Below are 18,870 nucleotides of genomic sequence, written 5' to 3'. Positions count from 1 at the left end.
GAGGATTTGATATCGTTCAATAGCGGTCTGATAGCCCATTCCCTACCACTAACTAACCCAGAACAAGAAGTAAAAGACACTAGTGAAATAGCCTCCTCTGTTTAATATTTAAATCTATGCATCAAGTTTAAAGTGACACAAAAACAACACAAGGCTGTATTACAGAGGATGACTTCAACTTTCCACTGGTCAGCTTTCCCTTTTTGTCGAGAAATATTGCAGCACCTCTATATTTCACAACTTTTCATGTACAATCGAGCATGCTCTTTCCACGAAGGTTTTAAAGAGAGTCATAAGACTTTTACTCAAAAGTTGGTTGATGAAGGTAAAGCATTCGCACACGTGAAGGCCCTGGTTAGAATAGGTCTTCAGCAATTAAGAGGCGACTATGCTTGTCGTAAGAGGCGACTAATGGGACCGGGTGGTCAGGCTCACTTACTTGGTTGATGTCATCGTATCCAAATTGCGTAGATCGATGCTCATGATATCAATTACTGGATTGTCTGACCCAGATTCGATTATTTGCAGACCGCCGTCATATAGCTGGAATATTGCTGAGAGCGGCGACCTCCGCCGATCCCATCAGTCGCCTCTTACTACAATTCTAACCCGGATCTTCACAGAAGTTAATGTTTATAGATCACGATAATATACCGTATACATATAGCTTATGACAGTCACACGCATTTGGTCTCGTATGCCAGTAACAAAATGTTGTGTATTTTCATAAAATTAAGTGACATACAGCGTACAAATATGAATATATAATGCGTATGAACTGTCCCGATGATGTATTGTTCTTATAATGGATAGATATTTTATTGTATATTATCTATTTTGAATTATAACATTTTTTTCCTGCACTCCAACCGACACTGGACTCGAAATTCCTTACTTTTTCTGTAAAGGTTTCACTTTACCATGTTTAATTACCCATCATTCAACTATCCTTGACAAGAGTTTAAGCCTAGCGGCGTCAACGCTTTGTGTTTGTATAGCGAGGTACAGGAGGTGCCGATCCCCGTATAATTAATTTAGCGTTGTCAACAATGACGTCAACGCCGATGTTGTGACGCACCTTCAGTGTCTGTCTTCAACACAGTGTGAGGCCTTCTACCTGGGACAGCTGTATTACATGCCTGCTATGATGGCTCTGTCTGTACCGCGCGGGGAGTTCATTGTTTTGTTAATCTTCCATTCACTTCAAGTGGTCACATCACGTAAGTATTAATTATATGTATGTATTATCATATATGTACGTATATTGTATGTGTTTTCGCCTTTTCACAAACGCCTGGTATCACCATTATATGCGGTAAATTCATAAACACGTGCTTTTGACATTGTCGGAATAGTAAAAGGGGCTCTGAATTTAACAGATATTATGATAATGGAAATTGTTTTGTCGTTTCTATTTATCTGTCATGAAATTCTGTTTCTTTGATCGATTTACTTAAATGTTTCTCATGAATTCGGGGGCGGTGTGACAGCCTGGTGGTTAAAGTGTTCGCTCGCACGCTGAAGGACCATGTTCGTTTTACCATAGTTCCCAATGTTTGAAGCCCATTCTGGGGTCCCCTGACATGACATTGGTGGAATGTTTCTGAGGATCGGGGTCAGACAAACCAGTGGTTTATATTATGAGCGCTATTGTGATATGATGACACGCAATCAACCACATCACTGAGTCTGATCGAGTTTAGTTGTCTCTTGCGATGAGCAACACCGTGCCCGGGCCTTTTCTAACCCGGGTTACAGGACAGCAGTGAAGTTGATACAACATTAAAGTCCGGAGGTGAATTACGTCTATTGTTTTGGGGGTACATTGCTATGACGGAATGGCCTTCATTCCATGTGTGCCGTTCACAAAGCGTGTATATGGTGGTTTTGAAGGAGGGACATACATTAAGAATAAAATACTCCTCCTCGGTTTTTGTTGAAAATGTAAAACTGCGAGCGAAGAAAAAGATACATCATAGTGAAACAATACAATATGTCGCTTATGAAAGGAATTCACCAAAGCGTGCGAGAAACAAATAACACGTGCGGCATGGACACAAATGAAGTCATAACATGTAAATTTGAACAACCTTTCCACACAAGAAACCATTATTGTGGGTTCGAATCCTGGTTCGCCCCGATTATGTTTCTAGGTTTGTCAGCACCATACCTAAGCTCGTGGGTTTCACCGAAGTGGTAAACGTCTGAGACCTGCATTCCTTCGGGCTTTCCTCCCACGTTAAGCTGACACGGCGTGATATAACTGGAATAATATTAAAAGTGGCGTTAAACCCAACTCAAAGAAAGAAAGAAAAGAACAACCTTTGAGCACCTTCACCGGTGGCTCAGTGGGAAACAGTAGGTTATAGATTAACACGATATGTGAGATTGCAAGTTCGATTCACGTCAAGGAATTTTCAAGTTAAAAAAATATTGTGACTTTTAAACAATCAAACATCAACAATATATTCATATCAAAAGGCCAGTTTATAAAATGTCAACTGTACCTTGGCCGAGGTTGTCTGGAACCTTATGCGATATAAGGTTATAGGTTTTAGATACGATTTATCAACCTGAACCGATCTTTGATAGGCTTATTAATCTGAACCCCCTTGCAACAACCTGTTTCATGGCTTGAAACAAACTTCTACCTCCAATTAATAACTTGTCACGAATTAACTTTTCTTAAAATTGTTCCTGGGATTCGAGCCCGAATACCGCATCGTATTTTTTATCACGGAGGCCTCGACAGGAATTTCTTTTTAATATATATATATATATATATATATATATATATATATATATATATATATATATATATAGTATCAAAAAATATGTTTTTGTTTTGTTCTTGTGTTCTCGCCTTATTGCAATATCTGTAACAAGGTGCCAAACCATGATCACTAGATTAGTTAGCTGCTGCCCTCATACATCTGGAAGAGATGAGAGCGGTGTTAAATAGCATACACTCATTTACTCCTTGCATTTGTACCTACATGTACAGAGGGACGGACATGTGGATCGAACGAGGCGATGTGTGCAGACAGTAAGCGGTGCATACCGAACATGTGGCTCTGTGACAAAGAACGGGACTGTGCCGATGGGAGCGACGAGGCGGCCTGTGGTATGTTACAAAGTACTAAAAAGAAGAATAAAAATAACCATCTTAAAACGAAGCGTTTGTGTGAGAGATGTCAATCTTTGCAAATTTACCCTGCCCTGCCCTGCCCTGCCCTGCCCTGCCCTGCCTATCCCAGATCCTACCAGAGCTACCTTTCTTAACCTTAGCCCACCCCAGGCTGCATTGTACCTACTCCCCACCCCCCCCCCCCCCCCCCCAACCCCCCACCCCCACCCCAACCCCCACCCCAACCCCCAACCCCGACCTTCCCGTACCCTCTCTCTCTCTCTCTCTGTGTCTCTCTCTCTCTCTCTCTCTGTGTGTCTCTCTCTCTCTCTCTGTCTCTCTCTCCACTTCGGTGGAACCAACAAGCACATGCATGTGCATGTGCTACTGACAAAACTAGAAACGTAATATGATTCATACACATGAACAAATGTTCCTGGCACGCCTAAGGGACGTTACTCTGTACAGCGGATTTTAGCGGGTGAGAAGACGCAGCCACCCGTACTCACTTCAGGGTACTATATAGAAATAATCTCTGGAACCTACGACTGTTGTAATGGTAGCTAGACATTTAACTCATACTTTTTCGTACGTGTGTATATTTAAAGTCCATTTACTGGTCAAATTCGTTTACTGACCAAACTAAATTTCTTTAGACATGTACATATGCAAGGCGAATCAGACACGGTGTGCGGACGGCAGTGCCTGTGTCCAAAACAGATGGCTCTGCGACGGCGACAGTGACTGTGCTGATGGCAGCGACGAGGGTCCACAGTGTAGTAACCGTACGTACACTACTTGCTTTACATAGTACCAGTAATTCAGACTGAAACTAATATGTGTATGTGGAATGTGGCTGCATTAGCATTGTATTCAGCTTTGTTACAATAAGATTTGAACCCATTTTGGGGTATGCATTGCCGTTAAACAACAGGGCGAGTCAACTTAATTGATCATTTGTTCGGGATCGATTGCTTGATCGCGTGTCAGCACACTCCGATGGCGTGATTCGTTGCTCACAATTCAGTGACTGAGAAAAGGTCATGTTTATAAAATCCCGACGAATACGGTGTTTGACCTTTTGCCTCGACATTGGAAGTAAACTGTGCAGTGTTCAACAACAAACAGTAAGAGATGTTCGGTTGCACTCAATATCTGGCATCCATTATTGTGGCAAGCACTTATGATAGCCATGTGATCATGTGAACGCAGAGAACGTGCCAAGCTAACCCTTGCCCGCTGGGCCACCAACCCCTTATTGATATAAGTATGCAATTATTTCATATCAGGCTGTAATAACCAACATCTTGGACACCAAAGTGTGAATGTTTAATGTAACGCCGGTTTGAACAGTGTCATATCATGACGTCACAGCTTCATGTGAGAAGAAGCTAAAAGTGATGCAGGTTGTCACCAGTTCTATCAAACGCATGAACCACAAGTATTTCGATTACCACGATTGATTGAAAGCCCGAAGTGATGCAGGTCTCAGACGTTTACCACTTCGGTGAAACCCACGAGCACGGGTATGGTGCTGACAAACCTAGAAACATAATCGGGGCGAACCGGGAATCGAACCCACAATCATAGGTTTCTGGCGTGTCCAATGGACGCAACTCTGCACAGCGAATCGCGGCGCCTTAGACGACTGGCCACCCATGCGCCCCGGCGCCCTTGGAGACTATGATAGGGTACCTTTTGTGATTGACATGTGCTGCCATTTGATTTCTCCACAGACACGAAAACATGTAATGTTGACTCGGCCATGTGTTCCGACGACAACCAGTGCATCCCGGTTTCTTGGCTCTGTGATGGAGAAGAGGACTGCTTCGATAAAAGTGATGAGACAAACTGTGGTATGTTGTTCTCAATTATTTTGAAATGTCAATTACAAGTTCGAAAAATATCTTACATGTTGTTCCTTCAATCAATATATTGGATATTATACTTCATCGGCTTGTTTTTATTTGTTTATTTGTTGTTTAACGCCGCACTCAGCAGTATTCCAGCTATATGACGGCGGTCTGTAAATAATCGAGTCGGGACCAGACAATCCAGTGGTTGATATCATGAGCATCGGTCCACGCAAATGGGATCGATGACATGCATCAACAAAGTCAGCGAGCCTGACCACCCGATCCCGTAAGTCGCCTCTTACGACAAGCATAGTCGCCTTTTACGGCAAGCATGGGTTGCTGAAGACCACAGATCTTCACGGTTGTCATCAACTTGTCATTAGTCATTAGGTATATGTATAGATGTTTTATGGATACAGATAAAGTTATGCTTGTCTAAAGAGGCGACTAACGGGATCGGATGATTGGGCTCGCTGACTTGGGGGGTGCATGTCATCGTATCCCAATTGCGAAAATCGATTCTCATGATGTCAATCATTGGATTGTCTGGTCCAGATTCCATTATTTACATAATGTCGTCAGACAGTTGGAATATTGTTGATTGAGGCGATAAACAAAACACACATATAAAGTCACTATGGTCATAGAACGTCTTGTCACATACTGCTACGGTCAGTGGAGGCGTTCTGTGCGTTTTGGGGATAATTTTGAGAGCGATACCAAACATTCTTTCTTTGAAAATAATTTAACCTTTACTTGTACGAAGCATGTGGATGGCAATTCTTAATCTCTTTAGATTTGATTATAAAAACTTACTCTTTTGAACGTTAGTCCATCCCTACAATGTACACCGGGGTTAGGGACTGGTCAATTATCAAAAATTAAAAATGATAAAAAGTGATGACACCAGGTGTCCGAGAAAAAAGGGTTTAAGTAATGTACGTTCCTATCATGCACTAATTGTTTATACAAGCAGGCCCGACGTGCAGTGTTGCTGAGACAATGTGCAAGAACACCAACCAGTGCATCCGGAGCAGCCAGCTGTGTGACGGGAAGCAGGATTGCCCGGATGCTAGCGACGAGAACGGTTGCGGTAGGTGATAGGTCTGTCATAAATGATTAAAAACCAAAACTTCCAGAAAGTGTGTTTGGTTATCCCATTTATGTCTCCACCCATTATCTCAGCATGGTCAGAGATGAAATATCGATAGTTTCATGCATCGAGAGGGTAAGGCTCCAATTTATTTCGTAATATGGTTTAGAGGTCTTCTAAAGCAAATGGGTTTCACTTAATGAGATAAATAAATGCTACAAAGCCATTTAGATAAAAATAAGAAAGCATCTTGGCAGTAGAAAATAGATCAAACATTAACCAATTCAAAAAACATTCAAACAGTATAACTTATTGTGAAACATACCTTGATGCTCGCTCGTCTCTGTTACCAATATGGCCATTAGGAGACATTGTTATTTTGTTTCATTTTGTGTTGTTTGAAAAGTTTATATGTTACTTGCATTTTCATTGTGAATAAGGGGGCATGGGTGGCCCAGTCGTCTAAGGCGCCGCGATTCGCTGTGCAAAGTTGCGTCCTTTTGGCACGCCAGAAACCTATGAATGTGGGAATCCCGGTTCGCCCCGAGTATGTTTCTAGGTTTGTCAGCACCACACCAGTGCTCGTGGGTTTCACGGAAGTGGTACACGTCTGAGACCTGCATCACTTCGGGCTTTCCTCCCACATTAAGCTGATACGCCGTGATATTACTGGAATACTGTTAAAAACGGCGTTAAACACAACTCACTCACTCACTCATTGTGAATAATGTCAACATGATCACCTAGTATTATAAAGTCTTGACAGACAGACTTACATCAGTAAATTTGATATTGTGTGCCTTGTTGAGACATTTGTTGTAAATATTCCAGGAAAACATTGGCTACATGGATATGATACTTTTTACTGTCCTGCAGTTAAGTTATCCAACTATGGACGTTTATCAGGTGGTATTTGTCTGTGTGTACGTCAATCACTGAGTAGTTTCTGTAATGTTATACAAGCAGATAGAGACAACATAATTGGTCTCTCGTTATCTAAAGATTTATTTAGAATTGACAAAAATGTGAATTTGTTATGTACCTATATCCCTCCAATGGGGTCTCCTTATTATAATCATGTAAACACCAATAGTAACATTGTAAAAGTAGAAGAATTCTTAATAGATAATGATGAAATGTTTTCAAATTCATACAATTTAATCTGTGGAGATATGAACGCGAGAACAGGTGAGAGAAATAACCCTGATATTAGCAATAATGATGATAGCTTCAATCATATCGCCCCTTTCCCTGAGGAGGAGGATGACCCTGTTGAGGATCGTACTTCACAGGATACAGTTGTAAATAGATTTGGTCAAATTTTGTTGGATTTATGCTATGTTTTTAAACTTTACATCGTAAATGGACGTGTATATGGTGATACTAATGGGGAATGTACTTATTGTAGCCAACATGGATCTAGTGTGAACGATTATTTTATAAGTTCACCAGATTTTTTTCAGTTTATCAATATGTTCACTGTCGGTGATCGATCTGATTCTGATCACTTTCCATTAGAATTGATGTGTAGATTTCCAAATATGGGTAAGAGGTGCAACAATGATTCATGTATGGATCCACAAGCATCAGAGAAAATTGTATGGAATGATCATTACTCCAGTTTGTTTCTTGATAACCTGAGATATAATTTTACTGAAAACAAAGAAATGGTCCTTAAAGAAATGGATAATGCTATTGAAAACGCAATTAGCCACTTTGTCGACATTGTATTAGACTCTGCTAGCTGCATGAAAAAGACAATACGACATAATCCACAATTTGCCAATCACAAACCACTAAGTCTAGAATGTAGACAAGCGAAACGAGAAACCCGTAGGGCACTTAGGAGATTTAGAACACAAAGAACAGTCGCTAACAGAATTGTGTACTGTAGACAAAGAAATCATTATAAATTTTGTTGCAGGAAATTTAAATCCATTTCACGTAAGAAATCAGTTGAAAGATTGCATAGAAGCATAAATAGTCAATCTAGCTTTTGGAAACAGATAAGATCATTACAAAACAAACCCAGACAGAAGAATCATATAACGAAAGCAGAATGGCTGTGCCATTTTAGAGAGGTTTTTGCAAATGACAATGTTTTTTCTCCTCACTTAGATGATGAAAATGAACTCAGTTCTAATCAGTTTACAGATATTGATGCATTCATACTAAATTCTACGATAACTGAACATGAAATTACATCATCAATAAATAAGTTAAAAAAAGGAAAATCCGCCGGGTCCGATCAAGTGCTGATAGAAATGCTTAAATGTTCCCAATTAGATATTATGCTATTTCTTCATAAATGTTTCAACAAACTCTTTGATAATCAAATATTTCCAAACAGTTGGTCTTGTTCAGAAATAGTCCCTCTACATAAAAAAGGCGATCCGAGAAACCCTGACAACTACAGGGGGATCTCATTAATGAGTGTTCTGGGGAAAAATTTTACCTCTGTTTTGAATAACAGGCTTACTAACTGGGCGAATATGAGAGATAAGATACCGGAAGTTCAAGCTGGTTTTAGAAAAAATTATTCAACCATAGATCATATTTTTACATTATATGCTGCAATTCAAAATTGTCTAACACGTCGTAAACACAAGGTTTACGTTGCTTTTATTGATTTTAAAAAGGCATTTGATACAGTTGATCGTTATAAATTATGGTGTTGTTTAAGAAGAGCTGGACTACAAGGGAAGAGTTTAATATACTACAATCAATGTATTCAAATATCAAGTCATGTGTACGTAGTGATTATGGTGTTACTGATTTTATCGATTGCCCATCTGGTTTACGTCAGGGATGTATACTGAGTCCTCTGTTATTTTCGTTTTTCATAAGCGAATTATATTATGAAATCTCAAGTAACGGCAAGCATGGTATACAGATGTATCCTGACATCCTTGAACTTCTTATGCTCCTTTTTGCCGATGATGTTATTTTACTATCTGACACTGTTATTGGTCTACAGAATCAGTTGAATGTATTAGATAAATATACTAAGGAATGGAGTTTATCTGTAAATTTAGATAAGAGAGAAATTATAGTATTCAGAAAAGGGGGTTCTTTAAATTTTAGGGAAAGATGGTACTTAAATGGACAACAAATTAATGTAGTTAATGGTTATAAGTATCTCGGCATAATGTTTAATTCAACACTAAATATGAACAAATGTGTATCTGACTTATCACTGCGAGGGAAACGAGCTTTACTTAATATAATGTCTGTTTCACATAAACTTGGAGTTATTACTCCAAAAGTATTTTTCAAATTATTTGATACTCAAATACAGCCAATTTTATTGTATGGATCTGAAGTGTGGGGTTACCGAAGATATGAATGTTTAGAAAGAATTCACCTACTGGCATGTAAAAAGTTTCTTCGCGTTGGAATAGCAACACCAAATTATATGATATATGGAGAATGTGGAAGATACCCACTTTACATTAATTCACAAATAAAGTGTTTAAAATATTGGTTTATCATCCGTATGCCAGAACATCGGCTTCCGAAAAAAGCTTATAACATGCTCTTTCATTTAGATAGTATCGGTAAGGTTACATGGGTATCGCATATTAGGACACTATTATTCTCACATGGATATGGGTATATATGGCTTAACCAATCTGTTGGTGATCAACATTTATTTCTAAATGATTTTCGTAAAATAGGAATAAATATGTTCTATCAAGGGTGGCAAAGCAACTTGGAAAATAGTTCACGTTATGATTTGTACAGAACATTTAAGACTCTATTAGAGCCAGAAAAATATCTATCAGTTTTAACAAATAGTCACCTAAGAAATGGATATATTAAATACAGACTTGGCTTGTCAAAACTTATGATTAACTATGGACGGAATATATCACTTGAAAGAATACAAAGAATTTGTCCATTCTGTAACTCTGCAATAGAAGACGAAATACGTTTTACCTTTGAATGTCCTTATTATGCAGAATTACGTACTAAATATATACCAGAATGTTTCTTATCTAAGACGAGTAGAATAGCTTTTGTTTCTATTTTGTCATCGAATGATGCCGATGTAATGTTTAAACTGTCTTTATTTGTAAAACATGGGATGGAACTACGAAATAACATGTTGAGTGGAAATTCATAATTTTAATTACCTCACCCTAGAAAGCCCTCATGATTATCACCGATTGTTAAATGAATGTTATATTTATATAATTTTTGTTGTATCTCCCAATCTGTAAATTCTCACCCACTGTATTTATCTGAACTTGTATATGGGCCGATGGCCTTTGATACAATAAACATCTTTGACTTGACTTGACTTGACAGACTCGTCGTTGTTGGCCAATTAGTCAAATATTCAAACGATTCATTATGTTTCTTGCGACTCAAAGATATTTCTCAGGTGGTTTGATCGAGGCTCATGAGATCAATCACTGGATTGTATGGCCCAGACTCTATAATTTACAGACCGCCGTCATATAGCTGACAGATTGTTGAGTGTGGATGTTAAGCAAATAAACAAAACAAAAAACACTCATCTAAAACGTTATTAGGTAAGGGGGTGTGATAACAAAAATGCCAGCATATAAGTATAACAATAATTACAAGACAACGGTAATAATTGTGTTTTCCTTCTCTTTACAGCTGCTGTGTACAGTTTGAAGAAAATTCTTCAAGGTTTCAAAACACTTTTTAATAATGTCTCTTTGTCAAACTGAATGTGATGGCAAGGGAATATTGGCCACCCTACATTGTCAAGACCTCTAATCAAAGCAGTAGATTACCAAGTACCAAGCAGGCTTCGATACCATCTTCACTGGCTCCCCATCCCGTAGAACCATCCTCCAAACCAATGGCCGCATAGAAATCGTTTGTCGTAAGAAGCGGCGAACAACAATTTTTTTATAAACAGAGATCAAGAATAGAATACCTCGTCTGCCTATGAAGATCTATTTAAGCATTTGACTATTTCAATTAGGATCCTACCAGCTTGTCACAACTGTATAATCCCTTTAATACGCATCCTTCCTTTATATCTGGCTTCACATCCCGTGTGCTTCGTTACATGTGTGCTATTTGTTATTTTTACTGTACATTTGGCTTCATCCAATAGATACGCCTGTCTATAAACTATGATGATGAAGATTTGCCCCTTTTTTTGGTTAAAAATGAAATTTAAATCAAACTTCACTCTTTGTGTTTTACCTATAATCAGTGACATGTAGAAAAGAGAATACTGCACAGGGAGAAGAGAACACAAAGCTAAGCACCGCAGTAGAATGGCAGACTGTATGCCACTATTTTTATACCAGTAGTTCTACTGTCACTGGGCGGGGTAGTCTAGTGGTTAAAGCGTTCGCTCGTCACGCCGAAGACCCGGGTTATATTCCCGACATGGGTACAATGTGTGAAGCCCATTTCTGGTGTCCCCAGCCGTGATATTGCTGCAATATTGCTAAAAGCGGCGTAAAACCATCCTCACTCACTCACTGTCACTGGGCGCCTTTTATAGACGTTAGAGGGCGCCTATTACACTGGTAATAAACACACTACTTTGACTCCCTGATTTTGTGTTAAAACTGGTAGAAAGGGCCAGCAATAAGATAATAGAGTTAGATGATCTACGCTATGTCTTACTAAATATGTGTTTAAAGCGTGAAGATTTCACTCACCCACAGGGTCCGTAAAGGCCCCTTTACACAGGGCTGCGACCTTTGTGTCACGTTTGAGCGATCAAAAACTGGCCAGGACGCTCAGTGGTCGCCTAAACCCAGAAAATCATGTTTCTATGCACACGCTGGACCTTCATTGACAGAGACAAAGAAGACATCATTTTTCATCAAGACCATGTGCAGCAACACGTGATGCTCAACTTGAATTCTGTGCCGCTCCTCCAAGGCTAAGGAGAACACTCAAGACTTCTTTAGAAACGCACCCAAGACTGCTGCCCTGATACGACGTGGAAAAATAAAACGACAAACAGATCCGACACCCAAAACAGATATGTAATTAATACTCTTGCAGATCATCTCAAAGAAGTATTTTGGGTAAATATGAACCACATTCCAATGATGAGTTCATAGTGGACATTGACAAAGAATTTGAGAAAATACATCAAACAATCCAAGCAGAATGTAACAAAGCTGAACTTTATCAACTTCACAAGACAAGAGATTATTCGATTGTGCCACTCTCTTAAAAACAATAAATCAACAGGTGAATACAAAATTACCCATGAACACTTCGTGTATGGGGGAAAATATTTATCAAGATGTCTTTCTATACTTTTCACTCGCATGTTAGAATCAATATATATCCAAAGAGTTTGGATGAATTGGGTTAGTGTGCCCATATTTAAAGGCGGAGATAAATGTAAAATGTCTCCAAACTCATAGAGACGTGACACTTCATACAGTTATATTCAAACTGTTTGAAATTATGCTCTCAAAATGGCAGATCACAGATTCTGACACCTTGCCATGAAACCAGCAGTACGGCTTCCATAAAGGAGTGTCATCAATCCACACATCCTTACTGGTACCATAACTCAGAGCGTTCTGATGCAGTTCATGTAGCCTTTCTTTTCAGCTCGAAGGCTTTCGACACATATCTAGCTACCAGTCTTGTCTTCTCTTTAAACTCTACTATATGGGAGTGACACATCCTCTTCAGACAATAATTGACCATATTAACACGAATATGAGTTGTGTTCTAGCAAACAACGAGACACCATACTGGTGTCAGCTTCACAGAAGTGTTAGACAAGGGAGCATGTTATCTGCAAAACTATACCTACTGCATATAGATGAATTCTGGCGAAACTTACAACAAAGAACAAAGGATCTGTTGTTCTGGACATCAGCATTACAGCTCCCACCCAAGCTGACGACACCACTTCACACTCCAGTTCCATCACATCTTCAAAAAATGGTGTCCATTTGTGAAACGTAAAGAGGGAAATGGAGATTTACATTTTTTTCCTTCAAAGAGCCGTCGATTAACTTTTGGCCTAGCAAGTGCTGCTAGCATCAATATAAAACAGAATGGTCAAGCAATTCCTACTACTAGAGAAACTAGACATGTTGGAATGTTACTTGACACGCCTGACATTCGACGCCTGCACAATGATGATGTCGACTACGATGTCGCTGTTACGAACAGGGGTCCACGAAAGAAGACTGAACCCTCTGGTGAGTTACAACATCATAAAGGGTGTCTGTGTCCCACGAGCAGAGAAATGGATGTGAATTGTGAGCTGTAATAAAATTGCACTAGGCCTCCTTTGTACGACAGGGACTGACTTTTGCGACGCCGTAATTGGATGGACACCTTTGGCATAAGAGATAAGAGAAAACTTCTGTTTCTCGGGAACCTATGCAAGTCCCTCCGAGAACAATCCTCAGAACTGAGCTCTCCCTTTCGAATTACAATTGCTCTACCACTTCACTCGCTTATGTTCCTGACAGTATGCGTATTATATCCAAATATAATCTTGAACAATTCCTGAACACCTTTAGCCCCCATTGGACATTCCCCAGCTGTCATACCTGGACGAAAGATGTGAAAGATGTCATAAGGGCGAATAAACTTGAAGCCTGGAGAAGACACATAAACTCTGATCCAGATCTAAAACACTTTGTACAAATTCATCCGGTTATCGCCCCCCACAAATCAAGGGAAATCGCCAAAAGAAATCCAGACCTGAAACAAGCTGCAACCTTCGTGATCCAGATGGGTGCAGCCCGGAGACCTGGGAAAGTCTAGGATGCGTGAGACATGTCAAACTTTGTGCTTCAGGACCTGCTCGTTCATGTTGTGTGTATCTGTCCACAGGCAGAGCAACTCGGTGGGGTAGCACAGTGGACACTTGTCCAGTGGAAGTCAGTGTGGCTCTCCATAACAAGCAGGATATAGACATAATTTGCTGTCTGCTATCATGTAGGTCCCAGCAAATCCAGAAAATGTTGGTATCTCGCAAAAGCTGCAGTAAAAGGTCTCTTCCAAATGAAGAATTATATTGACCGTGTGAAGAAATATTATATTCTCAGACATTAAAGCAGACTTAATATAATAATGCATATTTTTGTAAACGTGTTAGTACTTTGTGAAAATGTTTGTTTATTCCTATGGAGGAATAAAGAATATGTATTCTCACCGCCAAAAGAAACGCTAATACCCTATATGTTGGCTAATATATGAAGACTTACTCGTATTCATTAGATATTAGATTGGTTCGATGAACAAACGAACATACTGGTATGTTGTGTGAACCAATGCTCATGAACGCATCACATCTGACGTCACAGATCCATGACTCGAGAGGCACCACTCGTCTCGTGCAGGATTAGCGTTGTTAGTTTGCAAATCACTTGCAGCATTCCGTGATAAGAATAAGAATAAAGACCTCCACTCTGTGGTAACACCTGACTGATTTTTAGTTTTGTCATTAATTGGTAAACATGAACACAGTGTTTTTATTAAATTAAGATGTAATGTTTTACCTTTACGACAGAACGAGGGTTGATGGCAATCTATTGAATCATGTTTACGTATGTTTCCTGTTTGCAATATGTCTGTTGAAGATGAATAGCACTCCATATTGATCTGTAAACATTATACTGAACTGCGTAAAGTGTATTTGCCAGAATTGTATTGGAAATTTACAACTATATATAAATTCAAAAGTTTATTGTGTACACCTCTGTATGAGTTATTAAAATGTCTGCAATATTATGTATATTATGCATACAAAAAAAGAAAGAAATGAAGTCGTAAAATCCATGTAATGCGCTTCACATTGTATTATTGGCATTGCATTTCTTGTATATGGGCCAAAGGCCTACACACAAATAAATTAATTTTGACTTTGACTTTGACACGATATGCACCATTTATCTCGTGCAGGATTAGCGTGTAAAGTTTGCAAATCACGTGCAACATTTCGTGATAAGAATAAAATTAAGACACTCCACTCTGTAGTAACACTTGACTGCTTTTTAGTTTTGTCATTAATTGGTACACATGGGAAACATCTCGTCTTAACGTACATACTTCTCTATATGTGTCTTTGGCTCGCGATCCCTTTGACGGTATATATGTCACGCTTCATGCACACTTGGAATATTAACCCTATATGTGGCTTTATGACAGATGATACCGGCTTAGTTAGTTTTTGGTTTGGTTTGGTTTGTTGTTTAACGCCGCACTCAGCAATATTCCAGCTATATGACGGCGGTCTGTAAATAATCGAGTCTGGACCAGACAATCCAGTGATTAACATCATGAACATCGATCCACGCAATTGGGATCGATGAAATGCATCAACCAAGTCAGCGCGAGCCTGACCACCCGATCCCTTTAGTCGCCTTTTACGACAAGCGTAGTCGCCTATTACGGCAATCATGGATTGCCGACGACTTATATATTCTACCTCAGTACTTATAATGACTAAACACATATGCACATTTAGAATATTAATTGCAGTCACTTAAAATGTAATTTGATTATGTATGAAGCCCCGTGCAGAATTATAATATCTTTAAAAGAGTAAATCACCATCTCAAATTTGGAATAAGACACACAATATGTTATGGAGTAATGTATAATACCCATATCACCTACAATTATATCATTTTTAATTGGTATGAGTCGTTATGCATTAAATTACAGGCAAAATGATAAAACGTTGTAAGATGATTAATTCATTCTTAGTTATTCTATAGTCCGTTAGAAATATTGCCTTAAAACACAAACAATAACATGAGAACTTTTCCTTTACTTCATGACAATATATGAAGTTAAAGTGACGAGTTAGTATGGCAAATAAACAACTTTCATGTCATTAAAGACAACTTGTCCCTTTTGGATTTTTATCTATGTTGCATTTCATCGGTACGATATTGCAACAAACGGACTATAACTCTAACCACAGAGCGTTGTCATCATCACATAATAAGTTGGGCGTGACGTAACAAGTAGTCCACATGAAGCATTTTGTTCTGAGCTGTCTCTTTAACCGGTACCCGGGACGCCATCAGAACAGAACAGAACAGAGTTTATTCTCAAAAACACACAATGGTTGTATAGAGAACATTCATTACGAAGTATAATACAGTTGTACAACGAATGTAGCACAATACAAGCAATTTGGAGTTAAATTATAATATGCATTATATATACATACATTATACAATATATACATACATATTTGCATACAATATGTACATCATATTTGCATACATACCTGCGTAAATAATTATATATTAAGGTACTATCTTGATATGTAGTGGCATGCGGCAGTGCGAGTCCATTCTTTATATATTTACATAACTTTGTAAGAAGAGGTTTGAAATCACAATTCATTAAGTAGTTGTATTTATGCACAGTCGGATACTTACAAAAGTAGTCTGGTAATAGGGTTGTTCTAAGGTTGAGTAATTCATTACAGCTTAATAAAAAATGAAATTCGTCGCCAACAGCGGCATTACATAGAGTACAATATCTGTTTATACGTGGTATTCCGTGCCATCTTCCTATTCTATCGGCAACTTGTGATTTGTTGTTCTAAAACGCGTTAGCCAAATGCGTAGATTTTGTGGGAGAATTAAAAGATATGGTTCTAAAGTGGGTTCGCTTTTGAATAGTTTATAATTATCTGCCTTAGAGGAATTTTGAATATAAGCTACCCAAGATTGTTTATACTGATCTGTTAATACTATTTTCACTTGTTGTTTGACCCACTGGGCATCTGGTACAGCTTGTGGTATCCACAAGTAATGCAGTCCAGTTTCTTGCAGGATTTGTTTTATCATATTCAATAGAGGAAATTGTACCTTTTCAGAGGTAGATGACAGGGATAACATTATTGAGTACATGATTTGTGGTAGCGTCTTTTTGGAAAGTAGGATCTTACACCATAACGAAATTATTCTTACTTTGATGTTAATTATTATAGGGTATCTGCCGAGCTAACCATATACCATGTAATCAGCGGTTGACTGCTTAATATTTAATATATATTTACAGTATTTCAGATGAACCTTCTCCAATATATTAAGCTTTTCAAACCCCCAGATTTCGCATCCATATAATAGTATAGGGAGAATTAATTGATCAAACAATTTCGGTTGACAGTCTAATGGGACATCTAGTTGCCTTATAAATTTGAAAACAGAGAACATTGCCCTACTGGCCTGATCACTTAGTGACTTAAGTGCTTTTAAAAATCTCCCATTCCCTGAAAATAGAATCCCTCGGTAGACATATTCTTTCACTATTTCTATCTCTGATCCTTGTAATGTAAATTTAAAGTGTTTCCTGACATATCCCTTTGAAAATATTATTATGTTTGTTTTATTTAGGTTAACGTTGAGTTTCCATGTGTTACAATAATCTCCAAATACGTCCAGGGCAGAACTGTATCGTCCGCATACAAAAGTGAAAATTTTTTCAAGGAAACACCAATCTCGTTTTCTGCATAGTCATTTACAAAATCCAGGCCCTTTATATTATTTTCAAACAAATATGATTCTAGATCATTTATGTATAGTGCAAATAAGAAAGGTGACAAGTTTTCTCCTTGACGGACGCCTATGTAACATTGAAAAAATGGGGTAATATCATTATTATACTTAACGCATGACTTGATATTTTGGTACATGTTATATATCAATCTGAAACACCTTCCAGTAACATTACTTTCAATCATTTTAAACCAAAGTCCATTTCTCCAAACAGTATCGAAGGCTTTACTGAAATCAATACATGCACAAAATATCCTTTTGCCGGATGCTTGGTAGATATCAGTTAGCGATTTTAGTACATATAGATATGATCTAATGTGCAGTGGTTCTTTCTGAAGCCTGCTTGCGATTCACCAATTAAACCAATGGTGTCTGAAAAAGCTTGTAGCCTATTGTTTATTACAGAGGTGAATAGCTTACCCAAGCAGCTTACTAGTGAGATGCCCTTGTAATTCTCAGGCTCGCTCGGGTTCCCTTTGTTTTTATAGATTGGCTTGTTACAGCCGAGAAGCCAAGAATCTTGGATAACTCCATGATCAAATATAACATTAAAGAGTCTAACATAAACTGGCATTAAAATGTGAATTGTACTTTTAATATATTCATTTATAATTCCATCAAGTCCGCAGGCTCTATTTGATTTAAGATTATTGACAGCTGACAGTATTTCATGTTCAGTTATAGCATCATCTAGTGAATCATTATCATGCATATCGCAAAGGTTAAAATCATTACAATCATCAGTCGGATGATCATTCATACTTTTAAAGTGTTCGAACAATTTGTCAATATTAATATCGTTTTCACTCGATTTAGGATTAAATGATTTCAAAATTTTCCAGAACGTTTTGGGGTCTTTGTTATTTGTATCTTACAGTTTTGTTTGTATGCTTGTTGTGATTTTCTAAGTAATTTACTGTATGATTTAGCGGCTTTCAGAAAATGCTGTTTGTTGAATTCAGTCTTGTTTATGCCATAAAGTTTTTTACGTTTATGGTATTGCTTACGAGCAGTTCTACAATTACTATCGAACCAAGGTTTGGATACTATATTTCGCTGTTTTCTGCTTGGATCAGATGCAAAGCCGAACGTATTGCCCGCTGATAATATGATTTCATCACGTAATAACTGTGTCACATGTTTAATACCTTCTTTCAGGTTGGCATGTGTTATCTCGTTGTCTCGTGCTATCACACTTTGAATTTTGCACACGTCGCTATCCGGTAAACAAGGAGACGATAACAACACATTCAAGCAAACACTGATGACAATCCGACCTATCGCGAC

General features: G+C 38.3%; 1 protein-coding gene across 3 annotated transcripts; it reads left to right on the top strand.

Annotated features, from left to right (window-relative positions):
• The first annotated feature begins 1,111 nt into the window (after positions 1 to 1,111).
• On the top strand, positions 1,112 to 11,206 carry LOC124114501 (low-density lipoprotein receptor-like). 3 transcript variants are annotated; one of them, XM_046475105.1, is made up of 6 exons: positions 1,112 to 1,220; positions 3,005 to 3,124; positions 3,784 to 3,912; positions 4,864 to 4,983; positions 5,960 to 6,076; positions 10,706 to 11,206. In XM_046475105.1, exons 1-6 carry the CDS (start codon positions 1,136 to 1,138, stop codon positions 10,777 to 10,779), a joined length of 645 nt encoding a protein of 214 aa, XP_046331061.1. In that variant the 5' UTR covers positions 1,112 to 1,135; the 3' UTR covers positions 10,780 to 11,206. The 3 variants fall into 3 exon arrangements, with proteins under 3 accessions (XP_046331061.1, XP_046331060.1, XP_046331062.1); XM_046475104.1 differs by having other exon boundaries at positions 5,957 to 6,076; XM_046475106.1 differs by having other exon boundaries at positions 5,957 to 6,080.
• Positions 11,207 to 18,870: the final 7,664 nt, after the last annotated feature.

This window comes from Haliotis rufescens, unplaced genomic scaffold (assembly GCF_023055435.1).
Source record: "Haliotis rufescens isolate VD_foot unplaced genomic scaffold, xgHalRufe1.0.p SCAF_2, whole genome shotgun sequence".
NCBI classification, from domain to species: domain Eukaryota; kingdom Metazoa; phylum Mollusca; class Gastropoda; order Lepetellida; family Haliotidae; genus Haliotis; species Haliotis rufescens.
The sequence above is the reverse complement of the archived record's forward strand: the minus strand, read 5'-3'. Positions and strand labels throughout refer to the sequence as shown.

Bases quoted from the DNA above. Each gene is read 5' to 3' on its own strand.
- LOC124114501 (XM_046475104.1), top strand. From the start codon at position 1,136: ATGCCTGCTATGATGGCTCTGTCTGTACCGCGCGGGGAGTTCATTGTT. The intron at 3,125-3,783 runs GTATGTTACAAA...AAATTTCTTTAG, and splicing joins GAGCGACGAGGCGGCCTGTG to ACATGTACATATGCAAGGCG. The intron at 4,984-5,956 runs GTATGTTGTTCT...TGTTTATACAAG, and splicing joins AAGTGATGAGACAAACTGTG to CAGGCCCGACGTGCAGTGTT.